The sequence below is a fragment of the Andrena cerasifolii genome, chromosome 14 (assembly GCF_050908995.1).
Source record: "Andrena cerasifolii isolate SP2316 chromosome 14, iyAndCera1_principal, whole genome shotgun sequence".
Classification (NCBI taxonomy): Eukaryota; Metazoa; Arthropoda; class Insecta; order Hymenoptera; family Andrenidae; genus Andrena; species Andrena cerasifolii.
The window spans coordinates 3,419,881-3,447,730 of NC_135131.1; the positions used below are offsets into that span (position 1 = coordinate 3,419,881).

Sequence of the window (27,850 nt, forward strand, 5' to 3'; positions counted from 1 at the left end):
TCTTTTTGAAGTCGGTTAAGAAATAATGGAAGCTGCAAAAGTCGTATTTCTTAATTTTATCTTCGCACACGTTTAACAGACCTCCGTTATTTATGGATAAACAGATTTCGATACATGTTACTGTTTCACAAATTTGTCACATAGAAAGAAACCGGGTACGAGAAGGAATTATTCAAAGCAAGGAATGCAAATATGACAATGTTCGAGGTACGATAAATATTGGATTATCGAGAAATGGATACAATACTTCTGAGAAACCGATCGAACTCGCACATCTGAAGTGAAATACGAAAGAAGCACGCCACGAAAAGATTCTCGACCCTCCATACGAGAAACTTGAAGAATTGCATAGCTACTTAAAAAATCGACTCTACTAATCATATAAATTAGGAAAAACGAATTTATTTCAATGTGGGATAGCTCGTTTCTCGCTCTCAATGCCTCAATTTTATTCCACATCGCGTGATGCAAGCATTCCGCGAGTTCCCACGGATTTATCCGCAGCTTGAAAGATAGTATTAGCTTCTGTACGACTTAGCGCAAAAAGCCTGAGAAACATTCTGTAGCCTAATTACCCAGAACTATAAACGACACCCTACTGTATCAGGATCATCGTGCATATCAGCTCACGATGCGCGTGCACAGACGCAGGAGCGTCGAACTGGTGAACGTGTCGCTGCGCCCTGAACGAGTTCATCCTGAGTGGATGTGCCAAGCAGCCGATCGTTTTTCACGTGACGTATACGGCCCTGCGCGCAGCCACAGCCACCATTTCATTTTTGCACGCTCTAGGCAACTCTGGTTCAGGTTATGGAAATGGGATGACTAACGACTTGCTTCCTCAGCGGCCGCGTACGAACGCGACATCCTGCTTGTCAACAGTCGCAATGGTGGAAACTCGAGGAAAGTCCTTGCACGTCGGAATATGCAGGTGTACTTTCTAGGTAATCAATTTCACGCGAGCACTAAGCAGTTAGAGTTTGTAATAACGATGCCAATATTGTCTACTAGTAGTTCAGCTGGGGACAGTAGTTAACGTGTTTATTATACTCTATATAGTGTCATTCGGAAAGACGACAAAACGATGATGAGAAATAGCAACACAATCGTGGTGGATTGAATTTAAAGAGTAGAGTAAAGGTAGCAGTAGTTGACCATGTGTCAGTAGTTGACAACTCTTCAGAAAACCGTGTAAAATAAGGTTTTTAGGAGTGGCGAATTGTGGGTACTAGGGCCGCAGCGCGCTGCTGAAAAGAGATAGGGTAAAGGACGCAATTACTGACACCTAACGAACTACTGTCACCATAAGCTATTTTACTTAAAATAACGAACAAATAAACGTGGTAAAGTCATACACAAAAAGAGGTATGTAATTCAACCTATAATCTATACTACAGATTATATACTATAGTTGATTTATTCGTTATTTTAAGTAAAATAGCTTAAGGTGACAATTGGTTAGTTGTACTTCTAAAAACCTTATTTTGCACGTTTTTCTGAAAAGTTGTCAACTACTGATACATAGTCGACTACTGGTACCTTTACCCTACTTAATTCTTGAATGAATATAGAAACATCCAGAATTTAATCCTATTTGTTAAAGCGATAAATTTACTTGACCTCTTATGATTCAGCTTTATGTAATTCTATGTGAAGTGTAAGTACTTTGTAATCAAAATTCAAATATGTAATCATTGTGCGGAGGTAAATGGTCGTTAATGACGCTATTGCCAATGCGACCACTGTAAAGTAAACTCATATATGAAAAAAGAAATACCTACTGAGTTGCTGCAGTTGAATTGAATTTCGTCATTAACGGGTTACACATAGTCGTAGCTGAGATTTTTGTCTGACGATAGAAAAGTCTCGCGTAGAACCTCATCGTGGATTCGCACCTTTATGCTAGAAACGTGTATGTTATTAAAAACTTCGAAAACCGAAGAATCATAGAATTCCCCGGTGAATCCTAAAATTCACCGCTACGGGTCGGTAAAATTCCCCAAAAAATCCCACGAAACATTCAAACCTCGGGCTTCCATCCTGGTGAATGTTAGAATTCGCCGGTCAGCCCTGTTAGCAAAACTCCGAGGTTCAAATATTTCATACGAAATTTCGAGCCCCCACCGGCCCGCATCGGTAAATACTAAAATTCACAGGACTTCGAACTCTCGCGGTACCCCACATACGTAGAACGTTTAGCTACGGTTACCACGCGGAGCTCAAGGCACTTGCGAGTAAAATAAAACGTTCGCTGCAACGTAAACCAATTCACTTCCCGTACACTGGCCCGCTAAATCCTATTAAATACAAAGTACAGTCCGCCGGCAAACAGTTACGAGGGTAATTGTCGTAATTACGGCTGGCGTGGAGGCGCCTTTGAAAGCTCACCGTGCAGATGTATTTATGACATCGGATCGAGCCGCCCCGTACCGATAGGCAGCCTGCCACGGCGCCCGTTTGCCCGCGCGGAATCGCTCTCCCTTGACAACGAAGTCATTTCATACGTTACAGGGAACGAGACACCTTAATACGAGCATCTGCCCCGGTGTCACCTCGCGTGTCCGTCCCAAGGACGTGAATTTTATGGCCGCCGTTCCATTTGCCGGAGCCCGCCGATACTGTATTCCCGATTCCATAGGATCGATGGACAATCAGCCAGGGGCGGACGGCGCAACAAGAAAACGGGGAATCGTGGCGGCATTAAAGAAAATCGTTGCGGTGTCCTCGGGCCCGATAAATCAGCGACGGGAGCAACAGATCCTCCTTTCTTTCACGGGCAGCGGATCCTGACAGATCTAGCCATATAAAGTGTGCTTTACACGAAGGGAGCCAGTGCGCCACGGACACATGTGATCGTGCAAGCAGAAAAGTGGATGATTCCGGCGATCGTGAAATGGGCGTAGAAAAGAAGCAGAGGGAGGGATGAGAAAGCACCGCCGGTATACGTGGTGCTGAGTCGTCGTTAGTGCTCGGACCGCTGCCGAAGTAGTTTTCAACGATAATGGCGTTCGAACGCACTGCACAAAGAATCCTGCAGAAATCGGCGGCCCCTCGCCGTGGCCGCGCGAAATTTTCGTTCACGCGAGTCAACAGGCTGCGGGGCTAGACCCTTTTAGAGGGAAACTCTGCTGTCGTCAAAGGGGGCAGAATTCTGGTGGCTGCGAAGTGTTATCGTTCTTTCCTAGGCAACCTGGTCCAAGAAGCGTCTCTGTCCTGAATTAACTGACGAAGCTAATCGTCTTCGAGAGTTCAAGCTGACAGCAGCGTCACTCGTTCGTTTCCATATCCCCGCATTCGTGTGGGGGAGAGCTGCTATAAAAGGGTCGGGTTTTAAATGGGACGAATTATATTACGAAAACGAGAGAGACTATTAATAAATAGTTTTGAAAGTAATCAGTGCTGTGTTTGTAAAGAAAACTTTGCTACCAGAATTCTATGTGGTATTTATGATATTTTAACCATTCATCTCATTTTTGTTCTCATTTTGTTTATTTTCATTAGCATGTCCCTTTGAACTTATTTGAAAATCGAAGATTTTGTTATTTTCTGTTATTATAAATGAGTTTGCAGTATATTTCTATCGAAGGCCAATAAACATACTTTCTATTAATGCGCTTGCTTTTTAAATAGCTATATTGATATCGTCAGAAATTGGCCCTAAAGAAAATTGTCCCTTTTATAGCACCTCCCACCTGCTTCGTTGCTACATAAATCAAAACTCTGTTAGCTCGTGTGTCGCAGCTCTTTTTATTAGAACGAATCAAATGGTAGTACTCTGGCGGAGCATAATAATCGATGCGCGGCTAATAATCGGAAGCATGTAAGGCCTCTTTGAAATTCATTACCAATTAATCTATCAGCTGCACTATGAATAACTATGAATCCCTAATACGTTGTATATACGCGGCGCAAGGGGGAGAGACTCGCGCGCGACTTTTACAGTGGAACAGAATTTACTCGTTAATGCATTTGAAATTGCAATCATCGCCTCGAGCAGAACAAAGAGGCCAAACACTCGCCGGGTTGGCTTTCTTCAGTGGTGCCTACGGAACATGCAGAGGGAACGGCTAGACCCCCGATGCCTGGTGTCGATTCTTTCAATAGTATCATGAATATTTACGCCGTGGCCAGCCTGTATATCAATATTACATGTAACGCGTAACCAGAGGGCGTTTCGACGCGAGGGATATTCAAGAAGCAACCCCTCCCCCGCTTCGCAGCACCATGAACAAGATTTCTTCTTCTTTTTTCCCTTGCCGGGGATCAAGGAGATTGGCCGGAGCATCTGCTCTCGCTAATCCCAGAAGAAAACGCGACGGAAGAATAAGGAAAGGGGGAGAATCGTAGCGAAAGCATGACGTAAACGCTCGTTTCTCCATGCTCTGCCACCTGGGTAACACGGGCAGCCGTAATTCCGCGGGAATACTTTCCCGTCGGTTAGAATTCGTATTCATAGACGGCTGTGCTTCTTCGCGACGGTTACTGTTGCTAAACCACGGCGAAGAAACGAACGTTCAGTGGCCCCCGAGCGACTAATTCTAGGGGAGAACGAGACGGATGGTTGCTCGAGTTACGAGCAAGAAATGGCTGTTATAGAGAGGAAGCTACAAGGATCGCGTTAACGTAGCAACTGCTATGGCTTAATCAAAAGGGAACGGTATAGTAATACCGTGTACCGCTTGAATAAAATCTGTGAACAGATGTGCAATTCTGTGGGCGTGTGAAAGTATTTATTTTCGGACCACGTGGGAACGACCACGAAAATAGGCAAATAATGTTTTTAAATTTACATTTATATGGATGGTGATTTTGGGTGATAAAATGTGCTGGGAATCTAGAGTATAATTTTTCATGTCTGAAAGATTACTCTTAAGTTTCAGAAAAATTTAGTACATGTGCCTATAATTAACGCAGAAATAAATGAACAGTGTTGGTATAGTTGGCATTTCAGAGATGATCAAATAGTGCACTAAAAGTGACTGAATTTGATTTGCACCGGAATAGGAACTACTTACTAAAAATTGAAATTAGGTTGAACCTGATTTGGTAGACTTAGAAGGGAACATCCTAAACCCAGAAATTAAAAAATTCTGAAACTTTGTGAATATGTAGGGGATTTCCTCCTGTTTACACCGCAATTTTTGTTTGCTGCCTAAATTCACTCTAAGAAGGCGTAATTGATCCCTGAAAATACGGTTATTTTCCGAATTTGTGTTATAACTCGCGAACTGTAAAACATTTTTTTTACCAAATGATAGATCTAATTAAAAGAAGTAACTTTTGTCTTGAAACTTTTTTTCTATCTATTACAGTACGGGAGTTATAACGCAAAATCGGAAAACAGCCGAATTTTCTGGGTTTCAAAGTTCTAGAATTTTTTGAATTTCCGGGTACGAGATCGTCCCTTGTTAGTAATGCATCATTAAACTAAAACTGCACTCGTCTTACAATCTTTTAAAATGATAGAAAACTGCTTATAAGTGCACTGAAGAAGAATCGCTAACTTCATGACTGGAACACATGGTCCATGTGACGCAAAGTTTTGAGACTGAAAACAATCGGGTTGAGAAATATTGCCATACGTACCTAAACCGTAATCTTGTAACTGCAAACGCCAGGCATTAACCACGCGCAGTGTTTCCTAGCAAACGCTATCTTTCACTAGCCCTTATTTTTATCATCAAAGATAACAGTGGCATTTAGAGCGTGGTCACTGTAAAGAGTGCACTCTGTATCAGGCAGTATATTTCCATTCCAGTGGAAAGATACCAGAAATCGCACGGGCGGTACTCGTTCCACCGTCTCCACATATTTCTCCTCTCGACGATTCACCCTCGATCCCGCCCGTGCCACTATTTTCAGTGCAACCTGTACACAGGTACGTAAAGAACGTGGAATGAACTCTTAAATATTTCATGACGGCCGAAAGATGTGAATTACATCATAGACTGGAGGGAAGATGGCGGTGAAACGCTGGCCGAGGGTGTGACGCAGAAAAGGGAAGAGACGGCAGCCGGAAAAGGCGGATGCAGAGGGTGAGGAGGATAGAGCGTGGCTGGTTATGTTGGATGTGGGTGGTGCGAGCGTGGTGTGGCATATTATACCGTTAATACAGTGCATATCGGGATGCGAGCAGCTGGAGAGAAAATCATAACCGAGCTCCTCTAACCCCTTCAGCTCCGTCTCTTTTCACTGCGGGCCAACGTGTGCGCGCCGTGCCTCTCTCACTCAAGTGGGTACCACTATTTCAGGATTACTCGGGCCGAAAGTTACTCGAACGCGACCAGGGATCCCCCATTCCCCTACTCACTGATCGCATTCACGTCTCCTCGGATTTGGAACCGAGGAACATCGTAAAGTAAATGCTTCTCGGCCAGGGCAAGACAAATGGTGAAGAAATGTCGTATTTACTGGTCTTTTGGGAGCAGTTTCTGCTGGTGAAAATGTAAACAGAGATGAAACTGATACTCTTACGCTCCCTCCACTGAAACAATGTGAGATGTGGAATAAAAGCTGTAATTCATGAGTTTGTTGATACCCTGTGTGCCTAAAGGATGACCTAACTAAAGTTGCTCGACAATAAAAAGCGATTTTACAGTTTCGGACTAACAAGGGAACATCCCGATCCGGGAAATTCAAAAAATTCTGAAACTTTGTGAACGCGTAGGGAATTTCCTCCTGATTACAACGCAATTTTTTTTGCTGCCCGAATTCACTCTAAATTCACTGAAATTGACCCATGAAAATCCGGTTATTTTCCCATTTTGTGTTATAACTCGAGAACTGTAAAATAATTTGTTTACCAAATCATATATCTAATTAAAAGAAGAACTTTTCCTCTAATTAAAAGAAGAAATCCCCTACATATTCACAAAGTTTCAGAATATTTTGAATTTTCGGGTACGGGATCTTCCCTTGTAAGTCTCAAAAGAGGAACCAGTTAAGGGTTCATTCTACTTTGATCGGCCGAAAAATTGAGGCTTTATTTTTAAAAAAAAAATTCTCCATAAATACAACATATAATGAAATAAATCTTTTGGAATTTATTAAGCTACTCTTACATTACACAACAAAATTTGAAAATGCCTTTTTTTAATTTGTTTTAAGTCAATATGGCAGCTAAAGAAAAAAGTATATCCGTGGGGCGGTGATTAAAAAAATTATTTTTAAATATTTTTTGTAAAACATGAGAGTAGCTCAATAAAACTTTTAAAAAAATGTTCATTTCATTGTATGTTGTATTTACCCAAAAAGAAGTCTTTAAAAATATCTTAATTTTCCCCCGAATGACGTCTTAAAGTCAACTTTATAGGCCCTAGTCACAAAGTGACGCCGCTCGCAATGCGGGTACCATTTCCTTCCTATTTTTCCCCTAACTTCACCCTGGTGGGTTACGAGCAGGTATTCTCACGGCCGAGAGGGAAGGTCAAGGCACAGAGGAACGCGGGAGGAGCGTGGCCTTCGGTCGCGAATCCAAGCGTGAAACCAATTATCGGCGGATACTATTGGAGCTCGTTTACATCAGCGCCGCATGCAATCGAGCTCGTTTACCGGAATATTGGAAATAATTATCCCCGGCGATACGCGAGCGCTGGCGTGCTCGCTCGACTCCCTCGCCGAATGCGATTGCAGACGGTCGCTAGAACTGCTGGAAGTCGATGGTCGGGCGAGAAACGAGAACTCCAGCGACAGGGGTCTAAAACGCCCGCAGTATCCGCATCAAGAGGAACTTCAAATAAGTTATGCGTTCTCTCACCCCCCCCCCCCCGTTCCCCCAACCCCAGCCGAGTTTCGTGGATCCGACAATAAACTGTCAACGGGGAGGTAAAGTTTTCCCATTACCCATTAACCCAATTAGATCAAAGCCTGCGGTATTGGCTATTCGATGGAGAACGCGCGAGAAATATGTGTTCGTTTGCTGATCAATCGTGCGTCACTTGACTATATGCACTTGTGTCGAGTTAGTCTCGCACATGGCGGGCGGTGCTGGTTATTTCCCGTGTCGATCGAATCATCGACTAATGAACGTTTAATTATCGCCGTGCACAATCATTTTTAAGGGCACCGTTGGTATGCTGCAGGCCAAGCTGGTCTTTTGATGCTGGAGCGGAAGGTTAGGCGACTGTGTCGCTGGGGAGCGTTATTTAAATTATTCGCTGGAAAAGGAGGAGCAGGTGAAGTTAATTAAATGTCTGCCATTTCCTGCCTGGGGATAGGAATGGTGCTATTTGACTTAGGGCAACGTAAAAAGTGGTATGGAACGAAGTGGGATTATGTGGGAGAAAGTATCTCATGCAGGATCTGAATCATGGCCATCTCTAGTACAGGCCGGAACCTACGAGGTTGCAACACCGCATTTCGAGCAACCACCAGCCCGATGACTATGTTCCGGCCGGTACCAAAGATAATAGTGATGACGCCGCGACATAACGCGCGAAAGGCTTCATAAAAACTCAAGTAGGACTGATGACGCCGTTGCCAGATTCACTATGTTCCGGCCTGTTGCTAGAGATTGCCGTGTCTGAACCCTACCTGTAGCTATTTTACTATTTGCAAACGACGCAATTTCTAAATAAGGTAAATTCCGGCTTTTAACGATCCTCCATTTTAACCCCATTCGTTACTATCATCCCTCCTGCGCGCAGAATATTCTGTAATCAAATAAATCGTTACCCAATTTATACAGAACTGCTCGGAGCTATTTTCAAACTAAATTTGCTAAAAAAGCCGAACCCCCTCGCAAAAGAATCATTATTCCACATTTTTTTAGGTACTCCTTCACGAAGAATAATACCCCCTTCGGTGTACTGCCCGTTTTCGAGTACCCTGCATAATTTAAGCCATACTTAGGATGATCATCTTAAGAGCCTCATCCTGTATGTATCGCAGGGTTCGGGAAATATGAACGTACGAGGGTATCGATATCGTATTTTGTGTAACGCAAAATGTGGCCCACCCACCGGACCTCCGTGCGTTATATACCGATCAGGCGCGATAGTTATTGTATGATAATGCAATATAGTATTCCAGATGGCGAAGATTGCCAGGCTTAACTTAAATGAATATGAATGCGCGTCTACGACGGGACACGGGGCTTATATTCCGCAGGCAGACGCTATATCGTTATCCGAAGTATGGGGGGGGGGGAGGGGGGTACATCCGAAAGTGCTTCCGGAATGACTGTTTCGTCGACTTCTTAATTAACAACTTCCGAAAAGCGATGAAAACTCTGCTGCTAGGGCGAGACTGAATGAAAGGGGATGGGACACAGACAGAGGGAGGAAGGGAGAGAGAGGGATCGCCGGATCCCCGACTGTGGATAGTGCTAATTAAATCCTAACACCGACCCCTGCCCGTACTCACTACCAAACCGAACGTGTCGAAAGCCCGTGGAGGCGTTCACACTTAAATGCAATTTGCATTTCATTAATTCGCCACGATTCCGGCGATTTCGCCTGTCCGCCTTGACAGAGGTCGCCCGTCCCTCGCAGTGACGTTTCAGTTTTCCGCTTTCTGTCCGCTGATCCACGCAGAACGGATGTCTCCATCGGAGATCACCCGAAGTGGATCACCGCGGAGTCACGTGAAAGTCGAAGTATTTGCGAGGAACTTTTGCTGACACTTGGTTACTTGTCTGGCGAAATATGATGCACTTGACGAATTGCAGCGAATCGAGTGGAAGGGGAGTATGGAATATTGAAATTTTACTTTGGATGCAAGAATGGCCTCGGTACCAGAAGTCAGTTTCGAGAAAAATATCTGCAAACATTAGGAAGTTAGATATTTTTTATACATAGTGAAGTTGCTGTAAAAGGGTTTATAATATTTCAAAATCTGATATATCTCCTTTGTAGTTGCATTATTACAATCGAAATTGTGTAATAAATTAATCAGTGAAATAAATTATAATCATAGCCCTCGCAGGCTCTTCCTGCATAAAATAGAGAAACATAGAGAAAATGTTTTTTATCATTATTTTTTATTATTTATTTAATATTTGCTTAATATTTGAAAAAAATAAAGAATATAGAGCGTGTCATGTTCAGGTCGATGTATGTTTGGCTTAGATACGAGTTAGGGTCAGTTGGTCAACATTGATTGAAAAATTTACCATAGCTCTGTCAATTTTTAAACATACGACAATGAAATTTAGAGGGCATGTGTAGAAAAGAATGAGGAATTTAATTATGCGTTTTGTGCATAATTTCTTGATCTCTAGTTAAATGAATGAAGTTTAGTAACAGAAAAGTGATTGTTCTATTATCCGAACTCAAATGACATCCTATTAGTTCGGATACCAGAGGCTCCACTATATTTTTATACGATTATGCAAAATGGGGTGGATAGGGACTGGAATTCGTGTAATAACTTTAGGAATGCAGATTTTGTAGTAACCTTAATGGAACGAGTATTGCATTTTACAAAAGAATACAGAGTGCACTTTAAGTTAAGTAAAATGGAAATCTGGTAATTTACTAATTGATGAACGCCTGTATTCTTGCTTCAGCAGGTAATGTCACCAATTACGGTACTCATTCACTTTGCCCCTCAAATGTTCTCTTAATGCTGCGCTCATGTTATCCTGAGCAAGGATGATCCCAACAGAAGCAAGCAGACGGGAATTTTAACAGAGAACATTAATTCAAATATTAATAAAGCTGCAACGCGTTTCAATACGTGAAATGAACTTGCCAGTGGGAAAACCCAGGCAGACAGGATTTTGGGTAGAGTGAAATGCAACAGTCGTCAGTCAAACTGAAATACGACGGATAACGGCCGCTTGGGGGTTGTTTTGCCTAACATAACTGAATTCAATTCGCTATTTTAAGTGCAATATTCATGCAATTCATTTTACCATAGGGTAAATCAGGGGGAGATGGTCATAAGGGAGAGATGGACGGTGATAGTATTTTTTAGAAGGAAACGCTAAATGGCGCTGCCTCCACGTGGGTACAAAGTGTCATAGAAAAGTAACATTCTCAAATCAAACTGTTGGAATAGAACGGTTTTAATGGTTTGCAAATCCACTGAGAAATTTAAACTAGTGCTTCAAAATGTTTGTTTAAATTTTGGTTACCCTGTTTGTGTTATTTGTGCTGAATGTTTTTAGTTCTCAAGATGTATTTTGGATAGGGTATTGCTTACAGTGTTTCTAACCTTAAAGTATTCAGGGTTACGTTTGTTACTCTAAGTGAAATGGGAATGGCCATCTTACCAGGGCTTTAAGGGAGAGATGACCAATTTTTGTCCGGGAGAGGTGGACATAGCTGTATTTTATATAATTTCAGATATTTCAGTGAAATTTGGAGAAAATTATTGCGAAACCAAAAAAAAAGAAGAAGATTGACTAAGACGTAAGTCATATGGTTATATGCAGATTAGAAGACTCACAGCAAAAGCCCAAAAAGAAGTTTTGAGCGGGCAAAAACGAAAGTGGACGAAAACTAGAAAGAATCAGTCATAACTAGGTAAGGTCCACAACTTGTTAGCCTGAAAGGTACACATGGCCATCTTTCTCGGACATTAAGGGAGATATTGACAATGACACGTTTTTTCATTTGTAAAATTTGTGTATTAAATAATAATTTTTCGCTTATTGGTATTAAAGGATACGTAGACAAAGGATTAAAGTTTTGTTCTAAATCATTTTCGTTGCTTTATTTCAAACAGGTTGGATGTAGGAGGCTCCAAACGAAACTATGACCATCTCCCCCGGACACACCCTAATTAAAAATACGAACAAAAGTAGTAGCCGCATACCCATTCGAAAGTTCCAGCTTTAACCTACTATGCTACGCCCTCGAAGTGAGCTGAAAATATTCCCCAAATGTCGTGGAAAAAATCGAAATCCGTTTGACTGGCCATTTTCTTGGGACTGAAGTAGGAATGACGCAAAGCATTTCTTCCCTCCCCCCGATCCATTAGTCATGGGAGACCGAAATGGGGGTCGCAATCTTTTACGGCGGGCAAGGGTTCGCGGCCATGGTTCGCATATTACACACCCGAAACCCTGCACGGTTCTTATCTCCTTCGGGCTCTCAGCATCCACCTGCGAAATTTACTTTCACGAGCCGAGTGACCTCGTCCCATTAGTATTTTTCATGGAGTCGGCTAACTATGTCCGTGGGAAGCGGACTGCTATTATGCTCAATCCCTTATCGTTACTGGCCCCGCTATATATCCTCGTGCAACCGCTTCCTTTCCCCGACGCTTTTGCCAGCCAGGGTTAGCTCCAGGAGGTTACCATCGCACCGAAAATATGGACGCTGGCAGGGGCCTGTAGTTGTATGAACGTCGGAGCCGTCTTTTGCCATCGTCTATTCTCGTGGCCGGCGAAAAGGCCGCGGGCGAGTCGGTTCGTCGATAAACTTTTCTACGCGGAACGTAGCAGATAGAGGTTTACGGCTGGTTCCCCGGGCATGATCGATGATAAGTCGACACGAAATTCGCTTTACCAGTGCCTGTCCCCGCCTTTTATTTTCAAGTTTTATCGATGGATCGGGCATACATGTCAAGGACATGATGATATATTCGGGGAGACAAAAAACTGTCTTGCTGGGGCTCAGTGTATACGAGTCCGTTCCTCATCGCTTGATCAAACACCGAGGAGGAACAGGGATTACAGAGGGGCACAAGTTTTTCTCCCCCCTCTGTGCCGATATTATAGGCTCGACGTACCTTTATTAAACCTTTCGGACACGGGATCCATCATAATGGTCAACAATTTCAGCTGACATCCATCTTGTCCCTCGGAGAATGGAGGGTACCGTTATTAATACGTAGGGGTATCAAACGTCCTCGATACTCCCGTCCTTCGAGTGGTATCGGGAGATTCTAATAAAACTGTACCTACAGATTTTTATGCATCGGCGGGGTTTGTTCAGTTTCGTGCAGAAATATTCGAACGCGAAAGCAAGAAGAATTCAGTTTAACATTATCAGATGGTTTTAAAGTGGGACCAAGGATGCCAATCAATTATGTTTGACGAATTTACCTTTGTCTCTGCTAAATGGGATGGGGATGCTTGCAAGATTTATATCCAACAATCTCAGATGTTAGTATAATTTCTCTATTCCAGTGTTAGCACTACAATCATCCCTTTTTCAAATACTCTAAACCTAAAAATGCGGATTTTATAAATGACCACGTACGCAGGTACCTGTTAAACGATTTCTGTATATTGGCGACCTATTCTACTGTATTCCAAACATAGGTAGAAACTGACCGAAAATTTTGAAAGTCGAACCGCGACTTCACAGACCTGACTGTTTTTATTATAAAGGTGTAGATCCTTTTAAATTCTAAGCTGATAGAGATTACAAATACGGCTGGCCTGCCACGTTTTCTATTAGTGAAGAGATGTACGGGGAACATTTCTTTCAAACGTCAAGACCTCAAGCTCGTTTCAAACAACCAGGGCACGTAGATAAGTTCTGAGGAAGATCGCACCTCGTCCAAACACCTGCTACGACGATTTGTCATCCATAACAGAGCTTTCGGATCCGGTGTGTTCCGGCTGTGCGTCGGAACAGCTTTCAGCGAGCACTTTAAAGTACAATTTGTCATCCCTGCCGGACACTGGCTCTTCCGCGCGTTCGAGCACCCTCTCCTAACGATGTTAGTGGAAGACAGCCAGAATTCGATTCCCGGCTTTCTTAATATTACCCCTGACCCAGTCAGGCCACCTTCCATTTCGCTATGAATTTCTGGGGCCATCGCTGCAAACGGAAGGCGCCGAAGACAACTTAGGTAAAGGAAATAGAAATTGCTATGGGAGAACAGGAAATTGTGTGGTATGAAAAGGAAACGATTTCTCGTGAGAAAGTAAGCGAAAAAAAGTGGAGAAGACTCTGGTCCAAGATTTTGACTTTCTAGCAATTTTTATTCCAGATCATGCGAATACAAATTTATTCGTTATTCTCGAATGACTTTATTCTATTTGAAACTTTTATTGGAGATCATTCGAATGCAAATTTGCTCGTCTAATGTCCAACTCCGACAGCGGAGTCTTCATTATGTGAACCTCCATTACTCGAATACCCCAAATACCAAAATATTTATTATATTTGTGAGATATTGCATATGTACTCCTGCGTTCCACATTAGAGCGTACCCGCTTCGCGCAGGGATACACTGTTGATTGGTAATAAACCGGCAGGGAAAGTGCTACGACCAATCGCGAAAGTGCTACGACCAATCGCGTGTGTCAGATCTGTGGGAGCTGCGCAGATCGGTCGCAAATAGGTAGGGGCGTTGGTACGTTCTTATATGGAACGCGGTATATACATTCTGCTATACTTGTATTACATTAACATTAACTACATAAAATATCTCTTATTTTGTTGAAACTTGTTTCCATAACTATCAAAAGTATTTCTAATTATAAACATTTAAAGCAGTGCCCACTTATCGGTAAGAAACTCCTCTGACTATTATTTATGAACGCTGATCGCTTAGAAAAATATTTCGTACGATATAAAACGACCTATTTATAATACACAACTTGGTCATTCGCAATGTATCATTATTTAAATCGAGAATAATTGTTCATTTCAGTACTGTAAAATAAAATGTAGGTAATAAATTTCAACGAATTAATCGTACGTTCCCGATGTTAAAAGAAGAAGCAATTTTCACTACACTATTCTTTGAAGCTTAATTCAATTCCCTCTAAAAAAGATTCCATTCGAGCTAACGCCACGGGCTACTAAACATAAAATTAAGCCACAATATCCTTCGTGACACGCAATCGGTCGAACAATCGAAACGGAATATCGCGTGGTTCATCGCAAAGTCTTTGCCGTTCAATTGTATCTTTTTTTTCTGTATTTTTAGCGCGCGTGCGCAATGGCCGAGCACAAAAATGCCTATTAAAGTTCAATCAAGCCTATTCACGCGGAGCGAAACTTGCAGAATGGATTGGCACGCTGCGCGCAGAGAAACTCGCCAGCGTCCAGTATTTTTGTTCTCGGCTAAATGCTCATCTCGAGCGGTCCGAACGGAATTTAATAGCGACGTGTAATATAAGCACCCCAGTAAAAATTTCATTTCGGCCAGCGGATGCCCCGGCCTCGCTCGGAACGTACGAAGAATCCTGACAGAGACAATGAATGCAAACAGATGTCGAAAGGAAACGTGGGTCGCGTTAGCAGTGTCAACACCGAAGAAAAGAAGACGGCCAACGCACGGAGGAGTCCTTGACGGATGCGAATGGGAGTCGGTTGGGGGTGGCTCGTTTCCTAACCGCGACATTATTGCAAGAATGAGTAAATGCTGTATTCAAAGGGAACGTGCACGGTGTAAAAAGAGTGTACAATTACTTGCTTTGCAATAGTTCTGTATGGTATTCTTAAACGAAAGGGTACTACCGTTAAGGGTACTACTTAGACAATCGTTCCTGTCTAAAATCAAGCATTTCTGTTTCAATTAATTACAAAGAAACAAATTGAAACTGAGAGTTGTCCTTTGGCATGAAGTTTATTAACATCATTAACATTTAAAAACTTGTTTTTTTTTAGTCAAAAATATGCATTATATATGACGCTGCAGATGGATCATTAAAGTGGTTCTTTAAAAAAAAAGTTTCTTTTGTTTTGCAGTGATAACTCAACAACGGAAAGAATATATGCTTCCGCTTTTAAAAAAAAAAACTAGGTATAACCCCTTAATTAATGATGAGGGTGATTGATAAGTTAATCTCCATCAGTTCATATTTATTCACCCCTACACGTGCGCAGAGGGATCACATAGTCATTAACACTCAAGCAACCCCTCATTATTATGAATCCATTGTGGTAGTTATAATTAAGCCATATTGAAATATATTAAACAATACGTTCCACAAACCGTACTGCATTGTGTTTTCAAATATCCCCAGAAATCACAGTGCAAATCGGGTCTGATCATTTAATTAATTTCAAGCACAATGGAGGCTTTAAAACATAAACCCTTCGTCCTTAACAACCACTATAGTTCGTTAAACCTAACATATAAATACTCCATTCACAACACTTTGTTTCTCCCTTCACTGTTCTTCATAATATCGAAATTACATTCGTCAAATTCTTATTAAAAATATTTTTACTCACAAACATGCGCCAATTTAAAAATGTCGACATCGAAACGAAATTACATTTTGAATGAGTCCAGAGAAAATGGCAAACACAAACCTAGAAATTGCAGTCTTTGATACCTCATCTACTTAACCCTCCCCCCTCCTTAATCTCCCCCCGATTCCGCATTATTCTCACTCGTGATGCACCAAAACAAAATAGTTTCCTTGTAGAAAGTTACTGCGAGAGAGGCGTGCGTGCGAAGCAGGGGTTCCGCTAAAGCAAATGATGAAGTTGGAAAGCCCGCGAGTTTTCCCGAGCCAGCATTTCCTCTTGCCGGTGGGCTCGCTCGCCTTTTGCTGTTTCGCATCGCGAGGCAACGCTGTCAAATCTTTCGTTCGGATGAGAAACGAAGCGCGAGCTTACCACCCCCTCCTCTCTCGTTCACGCCGCTCCCTCTCGTTCGCCCTTCATCTCCGCGGAAAGTTAGCGCGCGATGCAAAGTTTCGCGATTTTATTGATCGCGAAGTTCCGCCAACTCGCTCGCTCATTCCGCGGAATTTTCAGAAAAAAATTGCACTCCGCTGCGAGCGGGGTTTACGCGGACGCGGAATTCGTTCTGTACGTTTCATATGCAAGCGGGTAGCGAGCGAGACCGGCGCAATTTTCAGAGCACACCTCTAACTTCCGATAACCCGGCCTCGTTTATAATTTCAAACGCACTGTGCACTCCATCTACGGCACGAAAGTCGTGGAATATTTAATTGTTCTCTCGAGTTCCGCTGCGTTTTTCGCGCGTCGCGCACCTGAAACTCCTCGGGGAATGTCGCCTCGTTTGCCGGATGCGTTCCGCGGATGCTGCGTGAGTTAGCAAATTTTTTGTAAGTTTGGTAATTTCAGTGAAAAGTCAAGAAGGATATTATCAATCGATGAGAAATATTGTGCAGCGTGATTATTGTATCAGAGGCCATAGGAGGCTCAAGTGAATTATAATTAAAATATTTCGAACGCGCCCCTCAAAATTGGAAAAATCTCAACAGTTCTCATTCCTTCAAAAATCAATATTTTTTTAAATGGCGGCTATTTAAAGTCGAAATCCCGATTTTTTCGTGCAAAAATCGGCGCGAAAAAAATCCGGATTTCAACTTTAAATAGCCGCCATTTTGTTTTAAATTAATATTTCGCAAAATTCTCTCCGTGAACCTGAGGATACATTAATATACTAACGAAATCTGTTTTGTTTATTGATTTTAGATAATCTGGTTCCGAATGGCAGTGCTCACAAATTTCAAAGCAAATTTTTAAAAAGGCTTCTTGGATTTGGGTTGTTACTTTATTATAAACGTAAATATTTTCTACGAAAAAATTACCAAGTGTTCTTCAAATGTTACTCTTTTAAGCCTAACAAGTTTTGTAAAAATATACGCTTCCGCTTCTTCAAAAAAAATTCACAAATATTCGCCTCTTTTCGGCCGTCTGACTAGGTACAACCCCTTAAGGCTTAAAGATTCAACAATAGCTACTGCAACTGTTGACAATGGTCCACGCGTACAAAGCCTACGTTTCCAATTATACAATAAAAACAAGCTATTATACTACACCTACCCCTAAAAATACTCGGTTGCAATTCTTTATGAGATCACTTGTGACATAATGCAAACATGAAATATATTTTATGTGGATCGTTGCAAGTGAATGGTCCTCCAACGAAGAAACACCAGAATCGACAGTGTTTATTGTATGCATACCATTTTTCTTAGCCTATCGTGCAGACGCAGTCGTGATATACAGCTTTAATAACGAAGCATCTTGCTCGACGATACGGGGCAGTGCGCTTATGCACATAAAAATATTTGTCCCCGGCAAAGTTATGACCGTTGAAGAATTATGTAGACACTTTATGGCGGTGCAATCTACACAGTATTCAGTATTCAGCATCCAGCGACCTCGCGTCACGTCATAATACAGAAATCACTTTAGCCAGCCCGTAAAGGCAGGGCGAAATGCCTGCGACTACAGAACCTCGGTCTACGAGGGGAAGCAGCCTTGTTTGTAGATGCTCCTTTGAGTAGCATCCTTGCTCATCATACCGGAGCATTTCGTGGCCCGCCTGTAAAGGTAAAACCAAATAATCCCGATTTAACGAGGCATTCCACTTTTTCCATTTGAATTTTTATTCGTGCCACGGGATACGCGGCCCATTTATACCCCCGGAATTTTTTTGATACTGTAACATTCCCATCAAAGCCAGAAAATTGCATGGGAAAAAGTAACGCTGCTGAAAATAAGCAATCACAGTAAATTTTGCCTCCTATAATATATTGCAAAGGTTTCGTGAAAATTTCGAGTGAAAAGCGATCACCATATTTTCCAGATTACACAACCGCATTGGTTTTTTTTCTTTTTTTTTTTAAACGCGAATAATATATTGGACTACATCCCCGGTTTTTCTCGTTCAAAATCGCATATTCCCCTTTTTTTTTCATGCCGGAAATATTTTGGGAAGTGCCTGGGAAATGTAATTCTGTTTTTTATTCACGAGAAGATTACTCTTCTGCCACGGTGGGCTGGTTGTACAGGAAAGAGCCAAGGCCACACTCGTTTGTATTTAGATATTGTTTGGCTCTGTTACAAAAATGACTGCACAATTTATCCGTACACGTGGCAACCGGGAATCTTGCCCTCGATCATGTTGAAACTCACAGGAAGGCGACTATTTCCGCATGCGTTGGGAAATTTGAATTCCAAGTTTCATGCAAATAACGTCAGCCCGTAAAGAAGATGAGCACAGAGATATAGCACAGAGGTGACCGTACTTATTACGGAAGTATATTTGAATGTATAATTCATGAAGTCGAATTGTTGCAGGCAGAAAGCTGCTTAATTTAAAAATCTGCTTTAAAGATGCACAATTCGTGAAAATTCACGGTACTGTCTCTGTCTCTCTCGCAGTTGGAATCAGGTTTTAAATGATCCATGCGTTCCACTGCTAGGGTAAATCACTATACAGTTACTATATTTCAGAATCTATACCTAGAAGCCGAACAGTTGAATGAATAGCGTCTTTCGCATCCTTCTGTGCTTTTCTCGATTTATAGGCTATAAAAGGTAAGTTGAGGTTACATTTAACCTCTTTTATAAAACAGTAGTGTACAAAAATATACTTCTAAGTTAATTTTCATTTAACGTATCAGATGATAAGATACTAGAGGTATTGAGAGACAAAGCAGCCAAAGAATTTGGCAATATTAACTCTTCCTTTCAAAGCTAACAAGAGGACCATCTCTCCCTGCAGAAAGGAGAGGTAGTTTAGTTATGATTGGGATAGATGCTTCGCTTTCAAATTGAGAGTGAGGGCTGACTCACTTTCAAAACTTTTATTCTATCCGATTCCAGTCCGAAACGATCCGGTGACAGGTTAAAAAGCGAAAGACTAGCCATTTAACAGCCGTTAAAAGCGCTTCTACGAATATTTCATGAAGAATACATTTGGCGATGTAGTTCAAACGAACTCGCCACTGAAATACCCATTTTTGCGCCGCTTTAACGCCGGATCTAATTAAACAATTACATGCTTCTGCGTTTCGTGTTTATGCGCTGCTAAAAGCTCATCGCGCGCAGGTTGCACAGAAATGGGACGATTCGTAATATAATTGAGATGGTTAATAGTGTCTGGAGGTATCCGGTCGTGAGCCCTGCCCTAACGAATCGCTAACACTAAGCGTACACTAACATTAATGCTAACGATAACTAACGAGGAACAATGGTGAAAAGATGTGGGAACACTTTTCGAAAAGAACCTGATAACTGAGGTGGAAATAATAAAGTTTTATAATTTAAACTTAGAACATTAGAATTCTTGCAATTACACAGGCTTCTCCCAAATTAAGCCTGATCCTTCAAACATTCTTTGTTGTCAATTTCTGACCCCATTTCAGTAACACCAATACTTAAAAAAATATTTAATACAGGTTGGGGGTTCCTAATATTATTTAAGAAACTTCCTCATTGATTCCCTTATATAATAAACTCAGGAAGAAATTTTTTTTACCAAAACTATGGAACGTATAATTGTAGAAACTTGTTAAAGAACTGGCAGAAACCGGTGCCGAAAGTTCCTGCGAAGAAAGTACCCGAACAACTATCGAAATTTATTTATTCACGATCTAAACGTTCACCGACCGTTTCCCGCCAGTGATGTCAATTTAAACTGGAATGATGCATGCCCAGAAATTCGCTGCCGAGACTCTGCGTCGCGAATTTTTCGACCCGAGCCTGGGCAAACGTAACAGCGCATGCAGCATACGTGCGCTACATAATGCAAAACGCTCCGCTTGATGATAGCTTATCCAATCACCGCACTGTCAGTTACAATCCACTGGCTCCATTACCTATCGATTTATCTTAATGGGACGTGATCGTTATTTATCACTATTTTCAGTCGCAACCACCGGCTCGATTTCTCTTGCTCGGCTCCGCGCTCGAAGGAGGATAGGAAAATAAGCAGACGAAAAGAGGAAAAAAGAACTCGAGGAGGAAGAGAAAGGGGGGGGACGGCGTGACGGGGGGGAAGGTGAGGATTGATCGGGGTGCGGCGGGGAGGGGAAGTAGAAAAGAAAATTTCTACGTTCAGTTCGTCGGGGGAATAAATTGTAAACGATCGCTGTATACTAGCAGATTGCGCTGCTATTAGTTCGAATAGGTTTCACGAACGCGAGGTACCTACCTTCGAATCGATAGGTCAATTGGTGGCTCGATTCGAGTTTCTCCGCCGCGTCGAAAATTCGATGTTCGATAAGCGTTAAGAGTAATTACTTTAACGTGCGGCACGGATGTTTCTATGGTGTATAAACTTGCTGATCGGGTTCTTCCGGAATTCGGTGAGGATAATTCTGTTTCATGTGCCAATGAACGCGATAACTTGGCCCCGAACTGTTCACCCTACAGAGGGTGGATAACGCAATTTTATACGTGAGACGGTTATACTATTAACCGCAATTCGGTGCGCGCGAACAGGGCGAACGTTTTCAGAGGTCGCCAATCGGAGATGATAATGAGACTGGTTTCGGCTGTTAAGGCGTGGATTGTCGCAATTATGCAGCAATTTCTGTTTGCAGCCGTCTAGTTAACCCTCCACTTAGCCCTCCCACTAACTCTAAACAATTCTGCAGCTAAGCTAAGGCCGGCTAATTGTGTAACCTAAGGAATTGTACTCAGAGAGAGAGAGAGAGAGAGAGAGAGAGAGAGCACAGTGGCGTACATGTACAAGCCGTTTCGCTAATTCCATTACAAGAACTGTTTCGGGAGTACGGTCGTGTTTCTAACTTGTACTTGTTTTACATATCGCTCTGTGGTGGGATTTTAAGTATCACGTGGGTAGATGGAAAAATTGTACGTGCATCGCGTGACAATGAAAAACGTTTCAACTACGGGTGCTTGTGAATTGTATTTTGCAAGTTGGCAAGTATGAAAACTTGTTGAATGGATGATTTGTGTGATAGGAAGTGGCTTTCTTCCAGTAGGGGAACGTGTGTTGCTTGACTTAAGGTATTAGATATGAAGCAGAGATATGGGAAGCAATGAGAATTAATCGTTTCTCGAAGCAAGAGGCTGAGGAACGAATTACTTTTGATAAACAAGTCTATATTCCGACGCGGGATTTTATGTAGATGAATAAAATGGTCATTCCACGCCAAATCGATCACTCTTCTCCCCTCGATGTTGCGGGTTTTGTTCAAATTAGAATGTGTTGCACTTATTGTGAAATTAGGGAGGGTTTAAGTCTCCATTTTACCGATTTGCAACTTGTTTAAAAATACAGGGCCTTGAATTTTGTGGCTGTTTGCCTATTTTTGCGAAAATGGGTTGTACTTATAAATTTTTATCTTGGAAACTATTTGTCGGGTTTAGTTGATTCTTCATTTATTTTAATTTGGAAGGATCGGCCTTCCTGAATATTTTCTTTTTGGCTGAAAAATTATGTTTGCTTATTTTGTAGGAAATACTTCAGCGAATATGGTAGTAGTTTTGTCAGAAAATAAAACTTCGTTTATAATTTTCATTATTACAAAAACAGTTTTTCAACCGAAAAAAATATATTCGAGAAGGCTGATCCTTCTAGATTAATATAAAGAAAGAATGAACTGAATCCGATAAATAGTTTCCGAGATAAAAATTCACAAGTACAACCCATTTTCACAAAAATAGGCAAAAAAAAACACAAACTTCAAGGCTCTGTATTTTTTTAACAAATTCGAAATCGGCGAAACGATGACTTAAACCCTCCCTAATTTCACGAGGACTAGGTACAACATATTTTAGCTCGAACAAAATCCCAGACATCCAGGAGAAAAAGTGATCGACTTGCCGCGGAATGACCCAAAACGATAAATGGCACACAGAAAAATTACACAATGAAGTGGCATTTAGTGTAAACACACAGGGAACACTATCACCGTAGTATCATTTACTGTTATCGTGATTCTCTATTAATATCATAACGATCATACTTGCTTCGATATTTTTCTGAACAATTAAAACTGTTACACCATTACACGTTAATGGTAAATTTCGCATGTAAATCGTATGCATAATACATCGACGAAAATGCAGGTCGACTTGCATCTTAATTATCGGCCAATTACGATGAAAATGCGTAATTTACACTGCAACGTAAACGATACGATAGTCGACCAACGGCAATGTATTTTACTTCGAACAGCATACACGTCACTCGATAAATCGTTATGCATTCCAAATTTACAATGCTTTGCGCGAACGTGATAAATAATATTGCCTGTAACCAGCGAAACACCCTGTATTTTCAGCAGCATCGCCGTTCCAGTATATTTTACAGAACACGTGACATTTTTTAAACGAAAATTTACCTATTCCACCATCGTTGCCCCCAAAAGATTTTCTTCTTAGAAATCAATGGGGAAGCAAGCAATTCATACTCGTGCAATGCTTTGCACGAACATGGTTTCATTTTTCTTCTTCTATTATTCAACCGCAAGTTATAATTTACGATTTGTTTGTTCGAAACAGTCGATAAATTGGCCGAGCGTGTTGGAGATAAAAGCATGTAGGTATTTTCCTAGTGGTCCATACCTTTAATTGAACGGTTTACTAGCAAGCGTCTGTTGCTGGCAGACTTTTATTAGTCACTGGTAGTTACATCGTTTGGGTGTAATTTTGATGGATTCTTCTTAGGCTAGATGGTCTGTACAAATTATTTGCTGAATTATTTGCACGAATGTAGTTAATAATATCGCCTGCAGCAGTTAATAGTTGCTAGAATTTCCTAGATTTTTCCCTAAACAATAGGTTGTTAAGAAACGTTACTCTTTTTATAAAATAATAATTAGTTGACAAGGAAGAATTAATTTAGAAAGCAGTGTATTTTATCAGTTTGTAGACGGTCGCATATCAGTTCTTTATTAAATAATATTAATTTGAAGTATCGTAATTGAGTTGGTTGTAAGTAAATAAATATTGAAAATTGGCACTATAACGGCCAAATTGAAAACTTTTACCATTATCGCGAAAAAAATTCACCTTTTCCACAGCACCTAAGAGATTGTCTTCGCAGAGTTCGATGGACCCAAGTTATCAAGCAGAAATCGATTAATACTCATTTAATGGATTAACAGGACGGCTTAGGAGGTAGAGAGCCCCGAACGTTCGCCTCGTCGACGACGCTGAGTAGAACGGCCGTTATTACTCCACTAGGAGCGACGCATTAATTTGCCGAGCGTCCCTTATCAGTGACGTTTCATTTGTCACCAGGTTGTACCATAAATGTCACCCAGGGCGGCTGCCAGAGGCCTTCCCAGGCACAGCGCAAACTTGCGTCTCTCGCGCAAAACGTTGGCCGGGTAGTGACAGTAAATCTGCACGTAGGAGAAGTTTACGCGCAAGAAGAGGGAGGAGCACCCTCGTCGTCTTCCTGGCAGACGTCTTAAAGCCGTGCACGGTGCTTAAATGCATCTCGGGAATCTCTTTTCGTAGTCCCGCTTTATGTATTTTCCACGGGCAGCGCTCTTATCTCGGGAAATTTCAAAACGTTTGGATGCACGGCCGTTAGTTAGAGCAGTAAGCACAATTGGCAGACGGAAGCCTTTGAGATTGACGGAGTCCCGAGGGAAACTGGGTTAAACGCGTTTCCTGTACCTTGACTTCTGCAGAGGAAATCATTCTGTCACGAGAAGGGAGAAAGGTTTATGTTAACTGTGAACGAGGATCTTTACAAATTGATAATCCGGCTGTAAGTTTAGAAGCAAGTGAACTATGGCGGTTTCTCTTTTTGTTATGAAGCTTTTCTTTATTACTTCGCTGTTGCACGAGTTTCCTTTGTGTGTGTGTGTGTATCTAAGTATTCGAATACTATTCGAATATTTAAGTATTCGAATACTGATGTATTCGAATAGTATGGTGTGAATTATAAATCAAGTTCTTTAGGTTCATTTGTCAGAGTGAAATCACATTAGTATTCGAATAATATTCAAATAATAGCATTCGAATACTCAAATATTCGAAGTTTATTCGTAGCATTCGAATACTTGTAAAATATTCGAATATTAAATTATTCGAATAGTCCCAACCCTTCACTCTACAACAAATACAATTGTAGAACAAACGCAGTTCTTCGTTATAAAGATCTCTGATTTTTTTATATAATTCTGATTTTTTTAATTATTTTTCTTTATTTTTGTGAAAATAGTCACATTCATCTACTAGATTATACATTTTGTAACTCCAGACTTTATCATTCGTAATTTTTTAGGTGACAGACAAGCACACAAACATATAAACCTTTTGCTTTAAGTATTAAGATACACACATTTGTGACACGCTAATGTCTTGTGACAGACCAACGTCGCATACTTTATATTTTACGTCGGTAAACCGAGCAGGGTCCACTTCCGTAAAGAGTTGAAAACAGATAGCCCAGGGTACATTCAGAGCACCAACTTTGCCCCTCATGAGATTCCATATGTAATTAGAAATGTAAGTACACAAGGGCGGATCCAGAGTAAAAGTAATAAAATAGAAAAATATTATGACATTGTGTATTATTCTGTATAAATAATTAATGTGAATTTAATTATTTATGCTATAGTATCAGACAGAGATATTAAAATATAAGTTACAAGCAAATTTTAAATCTTGTAAAAGAGGGTTCAAAAATGTATCCACCTCTGTAAATACAAAATACTAAAAATAAACCACAAAAAAAACCGTCTAACAACTTTTGTCAAACATTGCTCCAACTACCCACTAACAACAACAACCTCCACGCACTGACTACTTAACAAACTATTTCCAGTGAAAACAACCCCCAGAAAAATTCCGCGAAACATCCTCCAGACACAAGTTCACACGACATTGCACTCCTACGCTAATTTACCGCCTCGCTCCGCCATAAGTGCTCGAACAGCCTAAACGCACATGTAGGTACGCTACCCTCTTTGTCTTTACTTATCCGAGCCGTTGAAACGGTCCGGACTACGTGTTGCACGCTACGCCTCGCTCATTTTTCTTCCCAGCAAACACCATTAACCGCTACTTCCACGAGAGGGATCAAGATTTTCTATTTCCGAAACAAAACGCGCAATAACCCAGCACCGTTACTTCGTGATCTTGCCAGTGGCCGAGCCGGCGCTCGGCGGGGGCCCCGGCGGTGGAAAAAAAAAGCTGCAAGTAAATGCCGCTTATAGATTTCGCAGTTACGCCGTGGCCGGATAATTAATTGATAGCTCGATTCGCGGAACCGGAGCCTAGACGTCGGACCCCGGAAACCGCGGCCGTTCGTGGCCGGAATCCAAACGCAATTAGTTACACGCGCGGTGGGTTAGGCTGCAAGACCCGAGTTCCTATTACATCCCTCTATTTCGCACACACTCTCGGGCGATACGTTTGCACGCGGAACGGTCCCTCCGTTCGGCCGAGCTCCCGAAGGACCGGGTCTTGTCCTATTTCCACCTTTACGGTGCCTCGACCTTCCAAGCCACCCTCCGCTCCCTTAATTCCTGGGCCAGGTTAAACAACTCAGCTGTAAACATCGCGTGGGAGACCATACGCGACCCCTCCTAATGGCGTAATGACGTTCCCCCTTTAATTTGTTCGGCTCTCGATGTATCCTTGTACCATTTCGAACAGCCCACGTCGCCAGCCAATAACGTTACGACAGGGGGGGGGGGGGGGAGCGTGATTATCATTGACAACGTTCTGACCCGATGTACAATGCTATCGATTCCCCACTGTGCGCGCCAAATTGATGCAGACCGAGCTGCTTCGAAGGGAGGACGTCGGTATTGCGCATTCAGGTATGGTGATCAAGCTGACACTCGCTTGGATGGTGTACCGGGGAACGGGATGGTGTTCTTGGGGGTGCAAATCGCCAAATGTGCTCTTGGGTAGGGTAAAGGGCCCAAATATCCTCCCCCATTTGTATTTGACCCTGTAGAGGGTGTATAAAATGTTAGAATGAGCTGCCACTTGGCATGAATTTTCTTTGAACGTTTCTCTGCGTATCCACGAATCGCAAAATGCAATTATGCCACGTCAATACGAGATAATAAACAAAACGTGGAAACGTGCAAAATGTGAGATCTGACAAAAGTGTTCCTAATTTCGTCCGCCAAGAAAATGTTTGCAAAACTGGAAATAAATTGCAAAATTAATTTTTTTTATTGATACAGGCGCGGGGACGAAATTTGGGCCCTTTACCCTACGCGTTACAGGGCTGGACTTATTTGGACGTGGTGGTAGATGGGTAGTGTAACTGAAAATTGTGTTTTGGACACCACTGTAACACACAACGCTGTGGTTCGGGTTGTTACTGCGACATTTTTATGCAATAAAATACTGGTAGATAGAGAAGTATGTTGATATTGGGACTTGATGATTGCATGACTCATTGTCTAACGAATTAATCGGAGTGACATCGTAAATTGATACAGCATGCAGCCTGCAACTATGGATCTGTGATTACTTTTCGTTTAAACGTGATGCTAGTCGTATTCCACTCGCGTTCGCCGAGTTCTACGTCGTACCTTACCCCGACGCAAGCGACCACCCCAAATGCCCGTGTAAACCCGCAAGCCCCGTTAAATGAATGCATAAATTTCTCACCGTTTCTTTTAGGCGTGTTTCTTTGTACTTTATAGCCCTAACCCCGCGTCTACCACAAATGGGCTAATAAACAGAGACCAATACCAAACAGAGGTTTCCAATCCTCCTCATTCACTAAATTATTTCTTTGACCTACCCTTTCCTTTTCATCAATGTGGTACCTAAGCCTTTAGATACGACGCGGAATTAAATAAATAATTAGCTGTAATTACATATAAGAGGAAATGACTTAACCCTCAATAATCTGAACCTGAGTATATTTAGTTTGAAAATTTTAATTGTTAAAGAAATGTAGCTTTATTTCTATTGGGTATATTTCATTTCTCTTTACTGTTTTACAATGTTTTTTAGTGGTTTATTTGATATTGAATAATACAATTAATATTATTTTAAATTTCCTGTAGCTTTTGCGTTTTAAGCCAAAATGGAACTATGGCTTGGTAGATTTAACAAATATTTGTATATTCTAATAGATATTCTGTGGGTTGGTAATTTTTTGCAAAATAGAAATCACAAAGTTATGGGATCCATACTGCGTTTAAATTTTTTTGCCATTTTAAGGGTTGGTAGCTTTCTGCATAACTAGGCCCAATTAGCCTATTTCCTAGAATAATTCTAAGATGCCTCAAAATTGTCGAACACCACAATTATGTAATTCACCC

At 41.6% G+C, this 27,850-nt stretch overlaps 1 protein-coding gene across 14 annotated transcripts in view; it reads right to left on the reverse strand.

The window, feature by feature from the left end:
* Positions 1 to 27,850, reverse strand: part of Atg16 (Autophagy-related 16) — a 679,282-nt gene that overhangs the window by 611,063 nt on the left and 40,369 nt on the right. Inside the window, exon 9 of one of the 14 annotated variants that reach the window (XM_076826312.1) lies at positions 17,763 to 18,162. The exons of the other annotated variants lie outside the window; for them this stretch is intronic. Within the exon in view, the coding sequence (XP_076682427.1) occupies positions 18,010 to 18,162 (153 nt within the window). The 3' untranslated portion in view covers positions 17,763 to 18,009. Of the gene's footprint in view, positions 1 to 17,762; positions 18,163 to 27,850 lie in introns of those variants that run through there. 14 annotated transcript variants of the gene reach the window in all.